This window comes from Cygnus olor, chromosome 11 (genome assembly GCF_009769625.2).
Source record: "Cygnus olor isolate bCygOlo1 chromosome 11, bCygOlo1.pri.v2, whole genome shotgun sequence".
NCBI classification, from domain to species: domain Eukaryota; kingdom Metazoa; phylum Chordata; class Aves; order Anseriformes; family Anatidae; genus Cygnus; species Cygnus olor.
In genome coordinates this window covers 18548449-18565713 of record NC_049179.1, presented here as the reverse complement: position 1 = coordinate 18565713, position 17265 = coordinate 18548449, and the positions used below count along the sequence as shown (strand labels likewise).

At 40.3% G+C, this 17265-nt stretch overlaps 1 protein-coding gene across 7 annotated transcripts in view; it reads left to right on the top strand.

The window, feature by feature from the left end:
- The window catches only part of CERS3 (ceramide synthase 3), a 54093-nt gene that overhangs the window by 6918 nt on the left and 29910 nt on the right, over nt 1-17265 (top strand). For 3 of the 7 annotated variants that reach the window (XM_040569712.1, XM_040569713.1, XM_040569714.1), the window contains 3 exons: nt 9493-9675; nt 11546-11663; nt 13753-13871. In XM_040569712.1, the coding sequence (XP_040425646.1) occupies nt 9494-9675; nt 11546-11663; nt 13753-13871 (419 nt within the window). In that variant the 5' untranslated portion in view covers nt 9493. Of the gene's footprint in view, nt 1-292; nt 834-4563; nt 5214-5749; nt 6914-9288; nt 9398-9492; nt 9676-11545; nt 11664-13752; nt 13872-17265 lie in introns of those variants that run through there. The other 4 variants (XM_040569711.1, XM_040569715.1, XM_040569710.1 and 1 more) reach the window with 4 other exon arrangements.

Sequence of the window (17265 nt, the reverse complement as noted above, 5' to 3'; positions counted from 1 at the left end):
CCTACCCATCAGAATATCATGTTATGCCAACACAATGCTGTTAATTTTATTATTTGAAACTGGGGTGACCTGTTGGGGAATGATTTTCAGCTTTATTCTTCAGTCATGGAATTAAATTAATTAAAAGCAAGCCCTCCCCATCCCCTGCCCCAGTCCCCCCTTCCCCCCGCCCCCCCAAAAAAAAAAAAAAGGAAAAGGGTTAAGTAAAATGGATGTTTGTATGGTATCTCTAACCAAGCATATATTGAGCTAGTGTAACTTCCCTCTGCTTTAGGTATTTCGAGAATTCCACTTTATATCTTCTGAGGAACTGAAACTCTTCCTGTAAAGCATTTAATTGACTGAGCCTGGAAGTATTCCTGAGGCTGGCCAGTAGGAGACGAAACCTTTCTCTGCCTTTATTTTAAAACCCTGACTTTATCTAATAATGCATCTAAAAACGTTGGTGTGAAGTGACTTGTTTGAGACTTCCTTTCCTGCACAATCGGCAGGCACAGCATCTTCCTGTGCATGTCTAGAGCCACATAAGTTGAGACAAATTCTCATCATGCAACAGAGTACCATGTGATTCAGAACATTTCTTCACCTGCTGTGTTGAAACAAGCACAAGGGAAGGCGCTCGGCATTACTACTCCCGAGTTTCACTGAGTTGGACGTATGACATCAGGATTGCCTTCAGTCAGAAATCTTGAAGTGCAGCTTTGCTGGGTGGGTCTCTGAAGAATTTGAAAGAGTTGTGCAGATAGGGTGTGTTTACCTTTGTCAAAGTAGCGAGCGTAATGCCTCTTCCCAGCTAATGTGCTTATGTTCTCTTTGACTGCAACATCATAAAGGTAGGAATTTCTTTTACTTTTTTTTTTTTCTGGTGTTTTGTTTGTTTTTCTTTTTTTTTCTGCCTCCCTACGTTAGGTTCTGTTCCAAATTCTTAGCGTGTGCTGGTCTCTAACGCTGCCTGTTTTATAAAAGAAAATTGGAGTAACCCTTATAATAGTCTTTGGATGGGGAGTGGAATAGGTGTTGAGATGTTATAGGTTACTAACCTACGACAAAGATTTTACAGGTATTCCAACCTATGACAACTGCTTTTCTTTTTAGAGAAAAGAAGTACAGGTTACAGTTGTACTTCTGCGTCTTTTATCATCATCCTATTAAGTGCTTGTAAGAGTGCTTAATTCTGAACTGGAAGGGAGGAAGATTTGTTAACAGGAAAAATATGTTGGTGAATGATGTAAATGTACTTGCAGAGAAAGCTTAAATTCAAGTTGCTTGAAAAAGCTAGCTCCAATTTTGTCCTCTAAACATTTAAGAAAAAGGTATTCTGTAAAAAAAAATTTGATTTAACAGAGGTTTATATATGACTTACCTGTTGAAGATCTGAAGTATTTGGTGCTATGAATAACACATTCAAATAAGCTACCAGAAAGGGTTATTTCGTAGTAAGGCTAAGAAAACCTCAAACAGAGGAACCCTGTGCATTTTTTCCTCTTACTTCTTGGAATGGATACCTATTTTTAGCTAGCTTCCTAGCTTGGATCAAACCTTCAGCTGGGGTGCCCCTGTTGACGAAGAGGCTGTGCAGGTAGACATTAGCTGAAGATCTCTTGCATTTGTTATGACACGAAGATGCCAAAGAGAGGCTGCAATAATGAAATACCAGTTATGTTCTGGCTCCTCCTCTAGTTGGCTTTGTGGGTGGAGAATGTATGGGCAGGTAAAACCGCAAAGGAGGGGATAACCAACAGGAGAAATAAGAACAGGGGTGCACAGCAGACTTAACTTCTGTTTCAAGGTGACGAAGAGATCAATGCACAAGAGATCAAAGTCACCGTGCATACATGATAGATGAAGACCTTGACTGTCTACCAGCCCCTGTTTCAGGAAGCTGTAAATAGGACAGCTGCACCAGCACTGTCCCTTTCCCTAATTACCAAGGGCTAATTTAAAATGTTGAGTCATCCACGGTACAGGTGAAGAAACCTGCATCCTTTGCTCCTACACCCTCAGGTCCTCTCTCCGGTACCTCATTATTCTATTGCCTTCACATGTTTTGTGGCAGTGCTCTACTTATTACTGCTAATAACGTGCTTATTCTTGATCGAATGATTCTTAACCCTTATCTTAAATATGTGACCAAGAAGGCTCATGCCTCTGGTAAAATCTCCTTTAACCAATCTGGAATTTTAAGATAGACTTCAAGTTTTTATTTCAAATAAAATTCTGGTAAGCTGTAAAAAACAAACAAACAAAATTAATTTTCACGTTTCCCTAATAGTAATAATGTGAGGAAACGGGTCATACTTAAAGATTTTTTTCTTACATTCTGAAAAAATTTACTAAGGAGTTCTTGAAGTAAACTCTGTCCCTCTTTGGTCTGCTCAAACTTATGAATTAAGCATCTAAGAACTTGTAGTTCTGACCAGGCTTTTTTCATAGAACTGCAATTTCTTTTTACCACAAGATTATTGCAAAGATTTATTTCATAGTTCTTTATCCAGCTCTAGCAATATTAGGGGCTTTAAAGCTTTGAAGCAGGCATAGTTTGCACTGTTAGCTATACTTTGTGATAACTATTTTTCACTTTCCTAAGCTCCCTGAGATCAAATGAAACAAATTTAGATGCTCAGAAATGTTTTACCTTTAAGTAGAGAGAGCATGGTAACTTTCATTCAAAAATTAATTATTTCGAACAGTTTTGGTTCTCTTTCCCTTAGAGAGCAGGGGAAAATGTAATAAAACTTGCTTGCCACCTTAATTGAGATTTACTCGGTGCTCATTTGGCCTGTTACAAAATAGAAACCAAGTTACAAGGTAATGTGATAGAATAGTAAAAGAAGTGAAATATTCTAATTGCCTTCTAACTAGGCACATATAACTGTTTACAGTTGAGATTTGTCCATGTTAGGGAGTAAATTTGAAGTTAAAGGTCTCACAGCAGTCTTAATTCAGCTCTTTTATGTGTATAGAGTATTTCAGTGTTTCATCATAATAACCTGATGTTAAGGTCCAATCCAACCGCTTTTTTATTTTGTGCTGCCACTGTTTGTATGTGCTCAGGTTGTGTGAGATTTAATACTTGGACAAACAAGATGAGAGAAGTCAGTATGCAGAGAGACTGTAGCATCAACTCAATATCCTTCATCCAATTCTTGCCTCCACAAATGATAGTTCAAACTCTTATGTCAGTAAGGCATGAAACACAGTTCAGTCAACTGCAAAAAGCATTGCCAAGAAGCAGAAACAAGCAATGCCTCCAACTGGCACATGCCTACAACTAACAATTGATGACTGAGTGAGTATTTTGTGTGGTCAAGTTTGCATTTACTGCCCCAGGGACTAAAAATTTTTAGCATAAAATATCACCAGTGGAGAAACTAATCTGGCATCGTATCCAATGATCTCCCAAACTTGCAAGTTGCATTTAGGTCCAGAAGATATATAAAGCAGCTGCTGTACAGTTGAAAGGCTCTTTGGCACAGTATCAACTGTCAACACTTGCATGAATACTAAGCTATTACAAGTTTGGCTTTGTACATGTGTGTTTTTTTTTTTGTTTTGTTTTGAAATGATTTTTTTTAAATGGTATGATTTTTTTAAAGGTATCTTTTAGGTGGTGCTTCTGCTATCAGTAGGAAAAACATTGCATAACTGTTAGAAACAAAGTGTAGGTGCCATATATTTTCACCAGGTTCATGGTGGTGATCACAGCTGGGAATCTGTGGGTGAAGTTCTGTGCAGTCTTACAGAACTCCTGAAACTTGTGTGTTAACTCCCGTGTTTATTGCTTAGTCTTAAGCAAAACAAAAAACAGAACTTGTGATACAGTGGATCTGATCTTTATTTACTCGTTTAAACCACTTTGGTTTAATGTTTAAGATCAACAGCCTGGAACAGCTTTGCTATCTTTTTGATGTATGGGGCACTTGATAATTTTTTCCCCCAAAATCACTGCACCATCTTAAACAGTTCTTCCAAATGATGAGAGAAGTTGGAGGATTGTGTTATTCTTGCTGATTTATTCTTTCCCTGTAACACCTCTGGAGTCGCAGTAAGTAGATAGCATAGGAAAGATGCCCAGAGAAATTACGCTTTTTTTCACTTGCGTGTTTGTGTTACCCATCTATTGGGTTTTCTAATATGTTCAATAAATAAGGATGGGAAGTTCTCCCAATACATAATCCAAACCTGGATATCACCTTCTCTTAGTTCTGGTTTTGGAAATTCAGTTTTTGTAAGCTGGAGCTTTTGCGTGGAGAACAAAATCAAAGCTTTGCCTGTTTTTTTTTTTTAATTATTTTTATTTTTTATTTCCCAGACTGTAGCAGCCAGAAATTGCACTTCAAAGCAGTTCCTGAGTTTGTTTTTTCAAAATCTAACCACATAGCTTTTGTCAAACCAAAATTTGCCCTTTTTGCTTAACATCATTAAAAATACAAGCGTGGGGGTTTTTTTGTTTGTTTTGTTTGTTGTTTATAACTGACTGTATCAAGGATTCAAGGAGCACAGTTTGGAAAGAAACTTCACTTTGGTACTTCCCAACTGTGTAGGCTTTCCTTTAATTACAAAGGATGCAGTTCCTAAACTAATCATTCCTGATTTTCCTGTTTGGTACTAGCCCATTAGGCTACAGAAGGGATCCTTCCTTACCAAGGAGGCAATTAGATGTCTTTATTTGGAGTGTTTAATTTTCAGGATGCAGGCGAACTTTCCATTTTTTCTAAAATATCCTTATTTTATTGTTAACGGTAAAAATTCCAGTTTTGTTGATGAAAATAACATTGGCAGCGCTGATGCATGGATGTGAATGTGGGAAGCAGCAGATTTTCCACCCTAGGTAGAGCAGAAAAATAGGTCACTCAGCTGTTGTCGTTTTCGCACCTGACATGTCTAGTTGCTTCCTTGGCACCGTTACAAACCGTAAGGAAAAAAAAGTTCTGAGCTCAGCGCTCCTAGCAATAGGAGGCTTGTGCTGGGCAGCCTTTCAAGTTTCTTGTTAGAGCTGGTCCCAGATCAGGACAGACTGGGCCTTTGCAGCTGCCGCTGCTTCTTTGGAAGTGTGAGGGGAGGATAACCACTTGTGGCAATTCATGCAAACTACGGAGATCAGCCTTCTTTGGAATCCGGTGTCTGCAGCCTGATCCCAGCGCTGGAACTGGCTGCCACCACTTGGGCTGTACTGGAACACGTGTCTGCGTTGTCACGAGCTCCTGGCAAAAGTAAGTGTCCTGTAGTTTTACTACACTGATTACTGAAAAAACAAACCAGGGTCCTGGCAACTGCAGTTGTAGCACTTCTCGGAGGTGAAAATTTCTTGGCAGCATGAAAGGAGCTTGTTGCAAAACGCTTCACTTGCCCAAGTGCTGAGAAACTGGTTCTCCTGTTTTCCACCCAGGTGCCAGGCACTGCCTCAAGAGATGCCTGTCCGCCTTGCTGTCACTGCTCCTAGGCCCTGTCCCTGGGTGGCAGAAGGGACAGATGAAAGACTTCTGCCTGTTTATTTGTCCCTTCCACAAGAGGGCCTGTGGTGGATGCCTTCTCTTCCACCCATGGTATGGGTGCATGAATAGGTGTTCTCAGCATGAGACTATATGGCCAAGGGGGCCCTGACCTGTCAACAAGCTGCTGGAAATCACTGGGTTTAAACCAAAACTGAACAGTATAGACAGCGTCCTTTAAATTATATCTAAGTGCTTGAGTCCCATCTACCTGTAGTATGCCAGAACCATAGTCCTTGTTTTGGGGGTGTGGGTGGGGTGGGGTGGGGACAGAACCAACAATAATGGGAAAATTTTCTTTCTTATGGCACTGGCAATGTGCCTTTAGCTTGATGTGGCCTGAAAACAGAGTTTGCTCTCTGCCATTCCTGCTCTTGCCTGGTGAACTGCCAGATGTGGGAATAAGGGGCCCTGAGAAGTCCCTCTGCCACAATTGTCCCAGGAAGCTAATAATCAGGAGGGGACATCTGCATATGCAGATATGTTTTTTCTAACAGACAAAGTTTGCTGGAGACAAATGACCTGTGTGCCTTCGTCACTTATTCTCCATCATCTGGCTTCTCATTTCACACACCACACAGCCATTGTTTAGGGTCAAAATGATTCAAAGTAAATAATTTAAATGGAAGCAGTCAAGTCGTAATGTGGAGAAGGCTGATAATGGGAATTAGTGTCTGGGACAGGGATTGCCGTAGGTATGGTGAGTAAGCCAGAGAGCTGAATCACTTCTGTTGGTGACACTATGGGGACATTAAAATAGCTTTTTGGGCAGAGGGGATGGGATAATAGATGGGTTAATTTTTAAAAATTGTAACTGAGTTCCAATACTCATTTTTGTCAAGGTTTCTGGGAAGTAGCAAGTATGTGGAGAAGGTGATGATACATAAAGCTAGCACTGAGCTATTCCCAAGTAATTTGCCTTAAGCGGTGGTTCCTGAGATGGAGGCTTCTGTTGGGCCTTAGTTTCCTTTTAATACAGAAAAAATGTACAAAGCACACATGGGTTTCAGGAGATTTCTCAGCAAGCTGAAAGGCCCATGGCTTGTTTATGATACAGAAGAGAACCTTGCTTTTATATGATGTATGCAACAGAAGAGTATTCACGGAGTCCCTTTATGTTTTGCGACCACCATGATTTGAGGATGAGGAATAAGGCTTCTTGATCACACAGCCACAGCTGTCAGCCACTAAGAGCAAAGAGGGCACAAAAGGATACTGAAATGCACCGAGTGCTGCTGCCTACGTGTGTTTGGGAGGACTTGCTCACCTTCCAGGTGCTCCAGGAACGTCCTCTTGAGGACTGAGACTGAAGGGAGACAGGGAAACAGCCCAAGTGTTTAAAAGCTGCTATTAGGAAGATGGAAATCTCCAAGACTGCCCAGGGGGATGACCTGGTTTGCTGCAGTGAGAGCAGATTGGAGGTAGGGTGAAAGTCCAGTTTAAGGTTAATGAAGCATAAGAATAGGCTGCAAACAGGTGTGGAACCTCATCAACAGTTTTATAGGTTTATAATAATCGCTTGGACGATGGACGACATTCATCAGGGATGGTCTAATCGCCGGTGTGCCAGGCAAAAACCTGTAGGAAATCCAAGGGGACTGCACATGGGGGAGTTTAGAGAACCACCTTTCAGACTGTATTTGGTGTCCGTGAGCAAGGATTTCTTCTGAAATCTGGGGACTCTGGATCAGACCCCCACATTCCAACATTCCCTTAAATAATAAGATTAAGCACGTGTAATTGGGAGCTTAGTTTAATAGAGATGCATTAACTAATTGAAGATCTGAAAAGACAGCCATACGGCAAGGGGTGTATGTGTGGAAGGAAAACATGCATTGTAGATCCCAAGAATCCGATTTTAAAATACACACTACAGAATTTTTCTAGGGTTTGAGTATTCTGGGTACATTTAGTCACAACCTATCTCACCGTAGTCTGACTGGTAGTGCTCTTTCCACTGTGTTTTAATAGACTGGCCCATTATTATGGTTGCAGTTTGTGATAAGTTGCAATGCACAGTCTGGTTTAAAAATACAGATACAGAACAGAGCACAAGTGGGTAATGAGCGTCTCCCCTGGTCTTCCAGAGCAGTGTGTCTGCAAGCCTTTCTGTCTGACCTAAAATGTCACATTTCAAAGCCCTGTTTCATTATCATGGCGCCTGCTAGCTGTAGTAAAGGGTCTGTTAGCAGCCCCATTATAAATCCCAACTTCCAGGAGTTTATAATTCAGCAGTAAAAAATTGCTCTAGGCTGAAGTTTGGCTTATAAAGTCTCAGGGAAGGAACAATTGTGATTTCTCTGTCCTTTATTTTTGCATTTGCTTGTACACACGCAATTCATTCAGTAGGTTTTACTATCCCCTTTCAGCATTTAAAAAGATTAAATGGTTATTAATATTTCAGTGCTGACTACTGTTCATGACCAGTAAATTGATTCACGGTGCCTGTTAACCCAGCTGTGTTTGATGGGTACAAGTTGCTGTTTCACAAACCTGCTGCAAGTCTGCAGAACGATGGAAACAGCCCTGTGTGGATTGCAGCAATCGCTCATTAGCGATTGATTAAAGGGAGTTTTGGAGTGAGCCCTCTGAGTCTGGGAAGCCTGTGTGAGTGCACAAGGTGAGAGCTTACAGTGGCTGCAGGCAAACCTGAGGTTGTGTGGCCCCTGCTCAATACTGGATGATCGTGGAAGGGCCTGAGCTGCTATGTCCTCAGCACAATTTGATTTTGCCACTTGATCCTATGCAAATGTATCACTGTCAGCTCTTCCAGGAGCAAGTCTACCACTAGGAGACTTGACAAAATTCTCCCGGCTCAACTGTTTCCTCACTGAAACTACGGTTCCGTGAAATCAATTCTTTCCTCATACTTTTTCTGGTTTACAGGAAAATTTACTATGGAAAGAAATTATTTCCATTTATTACTCATGGAAATTGTAGATAAACTACTTATTTCAGCCTTATGGAAAATATAATAGTGACTTCTATTTTAATTCTATTTTAGAATATTTTTATCGGATATATAACACTTCTTCTGTGAAGTTCTTACAACTAAATGAGGGATAACAAATATGTTTCTAAATACGTAATGAAGAATGGAAAGGTTGAAAATGAGACTTTTAAAAGAATAAAGTATTTTGTTTTAAATGAAACATTTTTTTCCTTAGAGAACAGATTTTCTTCTGATCCAGGGTTTGGTGACACTTCAATCACGGTATTTCTTGTAAATCCCCAAATAAGCTTGCTGTGCACTGTAACTTTTATACTTGGTCCTGTGGGTAGTGGTATTTGCAAAATCAGGAGTGAGGGGTGTACTACAACCCACACATGAAGCAGCAGTAGCTAAGCAGCAAAATATCTTCACTAATACAGAACTAAGTCACCCCTTGGACTCTCTCATTTCTTTCCACCCTCCCGCCCCTTTGTATTTAATTTAGAAAGGCAGTGTAGAGAAGATGAGTTCTCTTTAGTGTCTTTTGTGTAACTGTATGATAATTATGATTATTGTAAAATATTTGACCACATATTAAATAATTTGGTTTGAATGACTGAAATGAGACATCAGATTTCAAAATATGCATTTTTTTTTAAGTTCTGCATTCATTTATACCAGTTCAAGATTTAGCTCTATTATTTTCTCTTCCGCTGGATTATAATCCCACCTATGTGCTCTAAACGATGGGTTTTCAACTTCCAAATGATTTATGGATTGATTTCTTTCCTCCTGTCTCTCCTGAGAAAAATGACAGAGTTGCAGACCTCACCGGCTAGGGCTGTTTGCTGTGATAAATCAGTCAGGGAACACCTGAGTGTATCTCCAGTGCCTGCAGTAGCTTTCTTGAGTGCCTCTTTTGGACCTGCACTGCAAGCGCAACCTGTGCAGACCAGGAGAGCGTGGGACCCAGGTCTCCTGTGTTATTTGCTTGTACCACGTTTCCTTTCATGCATTTTCTTTTTAATGTGACACGACTAATTTTTAATTATCATTTTATTTGCTTAGCATGGCGCACATATTAAAGACACTCAACAGCTGGTTCTGGTGGGAGAATATATGGATGCCTATCAATGTCACATGGGCACATTTTGTAGACCGTGATGGCCTTGTCTTTCCAAAACCACATCAGTTGTATGCCACAATACCATATGCTTTTGTATTGCTGATTATCCGATTCCTCAGTGAAAGGTAAGAAACATAAATTCAATTTTATACTCTTGTTAGTCATCGTTAATGCTAAAAAAAATATAATTGAAAAATAAGATAACATAAGAATATTGATCTAAAGATTTCATAACAGAGGATTAGTTGGGAGTCTGCTAAAAATACCTACTACAGATAATATTGAAGATGAAAACCTGGGAAATATTTTTCAGTATCAGGAACATGTGATTGTGGTCCAACCTGGACAGAAAGCATTTCTATACAGATTTTCTAGAACAGCATTTGGATAATTCTGATCATCTCCTTCCACTAGAGAAACAATTCTTTCAGAAACATTTTGGTTTCCTTTGGCTTTTTCTCCTTTGGTGGAAGAGTAGAGTTATTTGTCCTCCAAACCAAACGTCTTCTTTTGTTAGATCCTTCCCCAGGACGTTAGTGTGAGGCTGATAAATCAAAGGTGTCCAGTTGTAGCAAATCTAGGCAGACTGGAGGGATCTCAAAGTTTCACGTGAACATTTTCTGCAGAGCTAGTAATGCTGATGCTTTTTTTTCTCACTCTGGTTTAATGATCATAGAATCATTAAAGTTGGAAAAACCCTCCAAGATCATCTGGTCCAACCATCCCCCTACCACCACTATCACCCACTAAACCATGTCCCTTAGCACCACGTCCAACCTTTCCTTAAATGCATTGAGGGATGGTGACTCCACCACCTCCCTAGGCAACCCATCCCAATGCCTGGCAACTCTTTCTGAGAAGAAATTTCTCCTAGTTTCCAGCTAAATTTCTCCTAATTTCCAACCTAAATGGCTTACTTCTGCGACTGGAATCTTACGAGATGGGCAAAGATTGGTACCATAGAAGAAAGCTACGAATATATTAATATTTTCAATGCATTTACTTATTTGTTTCAGTTTTATTAGTTTTATTTGACATTTTTTCTCTAAAGAATGTGATTAGATGTGTTTTTTTTGTAATCATTTCAGGATAGGATGAGGAAATTTGGAATGTTGTAAGTTGGACAGACTTAAAACAGAACCAGATAAGATCATTCATATTAGAGATCAAAAGTAATTTGGTTCATATGTTTATAACCATGCACAGTGTCTCCTGAGTAAATGCTTGCCCAACTGTCTCACTGCACTGCTATTGGAAGTTGCTCATATGAATAATTAGCCCATACATCTGGCGTGCAGTGAATCGGCCCATGAATGAAGAAAACTGACCACTGCTATGAGTAATAGGGAATCAATTGCTGATATCAGCAGAGAGGAAGGTGTTTTTTTTTTTTTTTTTTTTTTTTTCTCTCCACTCCGGAAAAGCCTGCCCAAGTAGAAGAGCAAAGCAGTTGGCTTTGCAGCTCCTTGTAGTGGAAAACGGAAAAGAAGGAGAAGCCTTCAGTTTCTGGGGAAGTTGCTGTGTGCCACTGGCTAGAGGCCACATGCAGAATCCTGTTTCCTGGGCTGTGGTAGCCCAGCGTAACAGTGTGCTAAGTGACTACCTGTCACCAGGAGAAATTATCCCAGTAGCAATCTTCCATCATCTGTTCACGTTTCATGTTCCCTTAACTATTGCTTAACTCATATGTGTCTGTGAAAAAGACAAGGACATAAAAATCAGGATTTTTTCTATAGTTTCAGAGCATTTCAGGACCAGAAAATCAAGTGGTTGTCTAATTTTTTTTTACTTTTTTTTTTTTTTTCATAATTGCTAATATGCTATGATTCTCCCTTGGGATTAGTTAAAGGGAGATTATTTGTTCTCATGGAGCAGTCATATGCTATAGCAGATTACAATGCTTCAGATTTACTTTGTTCATATCCTGGTATGAGAATAGCTGAGGTCTTGTAACTGTGTTGTGTTTTTTAATCTTTTCGTTTTGTGTCTTTTCAGATATATTGCTATACCTCTAGCAAAAGCCTTAGGTATAAAGAATGTAAGACGTGTGAAGCCACAGCCTAATCCTGTTTTAGAGAGTTATTTCCGGGAGTGCTCAAAACACCCATCCCAAGTAAGGATTCTCATTCTTTTAAAGTAGTTTTGGCTTTTGGAAAATCCCAAGTTTTACTGTTTCAATAAGCCATTAGCAATGACATCATGGGATGAGTTCCAGCTGATTGACAGATGACTTAATTTATTTGGGTTTATGTTGCTGTTCTGCTGACAAGGGTATATAGCATCCAAAACAGAAAATATGTTTAAGATGTTTAATTTTCTGGCATACTGTTCTAGGTTAGACTGTTAGTATTATTTCCAATGAAGATCAGTGCTCCATCTTTAACTCATTCTGCCTGGAGAAAACATCAGCTGACATCTGTTGTTGGAAAGTGCTATCATATTTATTGCTAGCAGTAATATTGGAACACTGGTATGGAAGCTGTTTGATCTGTTATATTGCTGCATACTTACTCTTGGTTTATGTAAGAAAGAAAAACAATCTTTATGTTAACTTGATGTTGATTTTTAAATTTGAACAAGAAAAAGATAAAAGCCAACACTTACTATCTCAAAACATGAAGCAACCTGATTGTTGATGGGAAACAGGTACCTTGCTGCGAATGCAGTCTCAGGAAGTTCACTTAACTACAAATACCAAAATTGCAGTTTTCCTACGCTTCTTTTTAAAAGAAAGATGTGCTCAGTCAATGATTATTGATATGTGGAATTTTGCATTCTGTCCCTGACTCTGCTGCTCTCTTACTGTGGTTTTGGCCTGATATTGTCAGGAGTAGATGTATTCATGTTCACGTGTGAGCTCTACTCTATCTGGCCAAGTATCCTGATCTCTGTTTCACAACTTCCTTCTGCATGAGTGCAGTTTGACAATTAATCTCTGAAGGGGAGCACAGAATTTGCATTTTTATACTTCTTGGTACACAGGAATAATTCAGACTTGCTCTTCTATGTGTCTGGCATAGGAACCAGCATGTCTGAGTGCACAGAGGCCTGGCTGGCGATTGAGGGCATCTAGGCTCCATCGTCTGTCAAAACAAAGTCAGTATTCCCGTGTGGCAAGTAGAGAGCTCTTCAGCCAGCAGGATGGGCTGAACACAGAGCCTGTTTGCAGTCCTGCCCTCCCCAGCAGCTGAGGTGCCTTCGCACACATACCAGAGCTTGGTTCCAAGGGAAGGAGACTAACTGAACAGGACTTACCTTGGCGGAGGCAGTGCTGCTGCCACCCACTATTTGCATACTAGCCTTGGAGGGAAAGAACTTCCCCAGGGATGAGTTGAACACTGCCTCTGCTCCTGTAGCTGCCCCAGGGGAGGTCAGCCCACACGTTCTGCCTCTTAGGATGGAGGAGAGGGAGGAAGCCTACAAGCTGCAGGTGGGGCACCGAGCACCCAGAAATGCAAGAGTCACGTGGCTGAAGGAGGAGGCAGCTCGTTACCCCTAGTCATTAGAGTAGGAGGGATTACCTTGTGCTTGGTGCACGCTGGCATGGCTGTAGAGCAGAACCACTTCACCTTTGGAGTACAGATAAAGCACAGACAACTGGCAGCTGCACTTGAAAGGCTAGATGGATTTTAGGCGACTAAAAGCCCTAATTTGTTTTTAGGTGTTGAAAGGAGGCAGTCTGGATTTTGCTCAGTAAGATTAAGTGACTTGCCATCCTGCATGGCAGAACGTTGGATTTGGGAACAGAGCCCAGCTCACCTTAACGCTGTCTCACCTGAAAGACTCATTTAAATGCAGTCTAATGATGATGTAAGGTAAAATATTGGATGCAAGGTCTACGTGCACCAATATGTGGCACTCCACAAAGTTACCCCCTGCCAAACCACTTGCTTAGTAGAAAAAGTTGCATTTTTTAAGTTATCAGAAGTCATCAGAGAGGCAATAGCACAATTTGTAGACCCCATACATTTCATGCCTGATTTATTATCATAAATTAGTGTCTTGAAAACCCAGTATTTCTGTGAATGTCATTTAAAAATTAAACCAGGAAGACTCAAAGTTAAAATACCATGGACAGTTAATATTAGTAATATTTTTAAATGAAGGTCTTACAATTGTGGGAAGCTGATATGTGAAGTACAAAATAAATGAAGATGACACTGCTATAGATCTTGTTGCTAATGCTCTTCCACTTTTTGCAGTCAGAGATTCAAGGCCTTGCCAAAAAGTGCAACTGTACCGTCCATTTGGTGGAAAAGTGGTTTAGGAGACGGCGAAACCTTGAGATCCCAACCGTGCTTCGGAAATTCCAGGAAGCTTTGTAAGAAAAGTATTTTCTTTATTATGGATTTTTGTTTTGGAAAGTGAGTGAGATCCTCAGATGCCCTGTTGGGTGGGGGATTGTTTCCAGAAAGATGTGTCTGTCTGACTAGGGTTTTGGTTTGTGCATATGCAAACAAATTGAAAAGATCTAGTAGTATTTCTCCAAATCCTGTGACTTAAAAATATTAGGCTTACAGTTTCTTGGGGGGGAGGGGAACACTCCAAAATATTTCAGATTTCTTTGGCGTGTAATAATAGATTTATTTGTAGGCTCTTGGTATGTAACACTTGATGAAAACATGTAGAGAATAGGAAAACACTTGTCTGTCTGCCTGTAATCATAAGGGAACAAAAATGCTTATTCACTGTTTAAATATGTATCCATATTTTTATCTTGGGATAATATAATGTGTGTATAGAAGTGAGTTCAAGAGCAGGATTCCCGGCATCCTAATTAAGTGGTAGGTGTTACAGCTTGAGCACAGGGTACCATATGGAACATGAGTTTAAATCTGCTAATGAGGGTGGGCCATTGAGTAATTCTGAGTGATAACAATGAATATGTAAAAAAGTTTCAAAACCTCCTCTGGCATATGATTGAAAACTGGAAAAGCATTCAAGAGTCTGATTTTCCACAAGCGTGCGAGAACTTCCCCATACATAAACATTTTACTAATTAACTATTCCAGTGTTATCCAAAATCTCATACAAATTGGAAATCCCCAAATAGGCAGCGTGGCTTTGCTTATGTAGCTCAACCCTTTTCGCTACTGAAACTAACTGTACCAGTGTAAAACTCTTTCCTAATGTCCTGACTATTTGGGCTTTTGGCTAGTGTGATTACCTTGGCAAAATTCACATGATGATATTATTTGACCTCTTTTAGTATAGATTAGCTTAAAGAACGAAGGTTAAAAGCTCAAAGTTGAGTAGTTTATCAAGATTATTTTGTGCGAATCAATATGATAATGATTTGATCTCCTCTGGGTATAAATCCAGTTGATAGACAGACGTGTGTTGCTGTGAAGCCTGAGTTGAATAAACTGTCTTGGCAAACTGGCGTTCATTTTTTTCCTGCTGTTGTTTTGTGGATCAGTTAACTTTGTTTTGCAAGTGACAATAAGATTTCCTGCTATCGATACAAGAGCTGCCTGCCATGCGTCCATGTCTCTAGTTATACACAGCCAAAGACTGAAATTAAAACTTGCTTGGCAGCCTGAGTGAGAATGAAGCAAACAGGTTTTTCTTGTGCAATTTTGTGAACCTTGCTCTGCTCTTTGTCAGTGAATTTAATTGGATATAATTTTCAAGGCAACAAATAAGGAACAGAGTTATTCCATGCTAGTAGTCAGTGTTACGAGCGTTATGACATTTTTGAAAGCCTGCAATCTACAGGATCATTTTTCTGAATCACAAGGAAAATCTGATGAGCCAGTTCTAAACCATACTTAAGCTATTAGTGCTCCCTGTTAAGCAACACTGGGGTTTGGAAAGTCCTTTGCATGAAACCTTCCCTGCCTTAAAAGACTCGCCAGCCTTTAACTTCACCTATTAAATTCTTTTTTGTTAGACTCAGTTTAAGAGAAAAGTTTCAAGAGAAGATTCCTAAAGTTAAGTCAGAAAGATCCTTTTATATAGTTGTTGTTCTGGGCTGTCTCTGGTGGCCAGGATCAGAGTTTAAAAGGCACACGTTGTGTAAGGTTTGGTGAATTTGGATGAATTTTACTTTGGGTTTTGTTAACCAAATTCATAAAGAAGCTTGGCTAAATGCAAAATGAGGTAGTGCTCTGGCAGTCTTCTACGTACGATGAGTTCATCTGAAGCACTGAGTGCTTACTGCCAAGTGCATTCGTTCCATAGACTTGTAGGGCTGGGGACCAATGGTGCAGTTGTATTAGGTGCTCTGTGCTTTGGGTCTGATTCAGGAAGTCACTGAAGCATGCACTTCACCCTGAACACAGGATCAGTCCAGCGATGTCCACTGGACTCCTCGCACCTTTGCTTGAAATACGAGGAGACCTGATGGCAGATCAGCCCCTGTGTGAGGTCTGTCCTATGACATAGTTGTGCTTTCCCTAGATCTCTTGGTTAACTCTGAGCAAGGTATTACTTGTGAGTTACCCTCTCCACTTCCATTTCTGTCCTGATTTCTGCCATTTGAATTTCTCTGTCTGTGCAGTGGGTGGTTTTTCATCATCTTAGGAAAGATGCTTCAAAGTAGAAATGTAGAACGATTGCTTATTACCAGTGTATCTGGTGGCAATTCTGTAATTGTTTTCTTGACTTCTTCCATGGGCATGAGACACATCGTCTTGTCTAGTCTTCAACATCCCATGTCCTCGTTTTTTCTTTATTTGTTTCTCTTTTAAAATGCTGGCTCAGTCTTTTGAACGTCTCATTCTTTCACCTGGGATATCAGCCTCCAGGTAACGCAGGGCTACTCTTCCCAGTCTCATCATTATCTCTCAAATGACAATTCATTACTGTTTGCCAAAGACCGCAATCATCATTTTTATACATCTCTCAATCAATTAATGCTAGCATAAGCAGTGTTCTTGTCAAGGCTTTTTCTCCTTTTTAGCAAATCACTTTTCTGGGAGGCCGTTTGCTGTTCTCATCTGGGATACCTCTTGTTCCATGAGACGTTCTCACCAAGTCTGGGGCCGCGTGCCTTTCTCTGTGATTATGACCTCTCTCAGCACGCGATGTCCTGCAGCATTTTCCTACTGATCTTGAAGAGTTGCTCTGGGAAAGGTCAGGCTTGTTCCAGTAGAGGAGAAAAGGGCAAAGGAAGAAGTTTTCCATCACCTGTAGAGGTGGGAGTGGGAACGCTCTGGCTGAGTCTCCAGCCACACCCAGTCCCAGGGACAATACCTCCCACGCAGGTTCCAGAGTCATCACAACGCTGATTGCTGGCTCCAAATCACAGCATCCTGCTCTCCCATACATAAGCAACAACATAGTTTCGGTTCCCTAAGATACACAGGAAATTTTTCTCCCTTTGCTGACTTACCAGATCAGTGATGGAAATCTGCGAGTTTTATCTGCCTTGATGGATATGCATTTAAACCACAAACAGCTTAGATCAGGCCTAGTTAAATGCAGGCAAACCTAGTCAAAGATTGAGGTTTATGGGTAATCCAGGCCTGTGCAATAAGATAAAAGCTTACACTGCATCTGTTAAAGTGTCGTAGAGCTCCCCAGTTTTCAACAACTGGTGTTTAAAAACAAAACAAAAAAAATCAAAAGAAATTAGCTCAGTAATTGAAACAAGTCGCTGTTGGTGACGGCATTCACAATGTTTGATCCGATTGGAAAGTATATGCTATGTGGCTGGAAGGTTGTCTGCTGATGTTGAGCTGTGAGATGAATATTCACATTGGACTAAACAA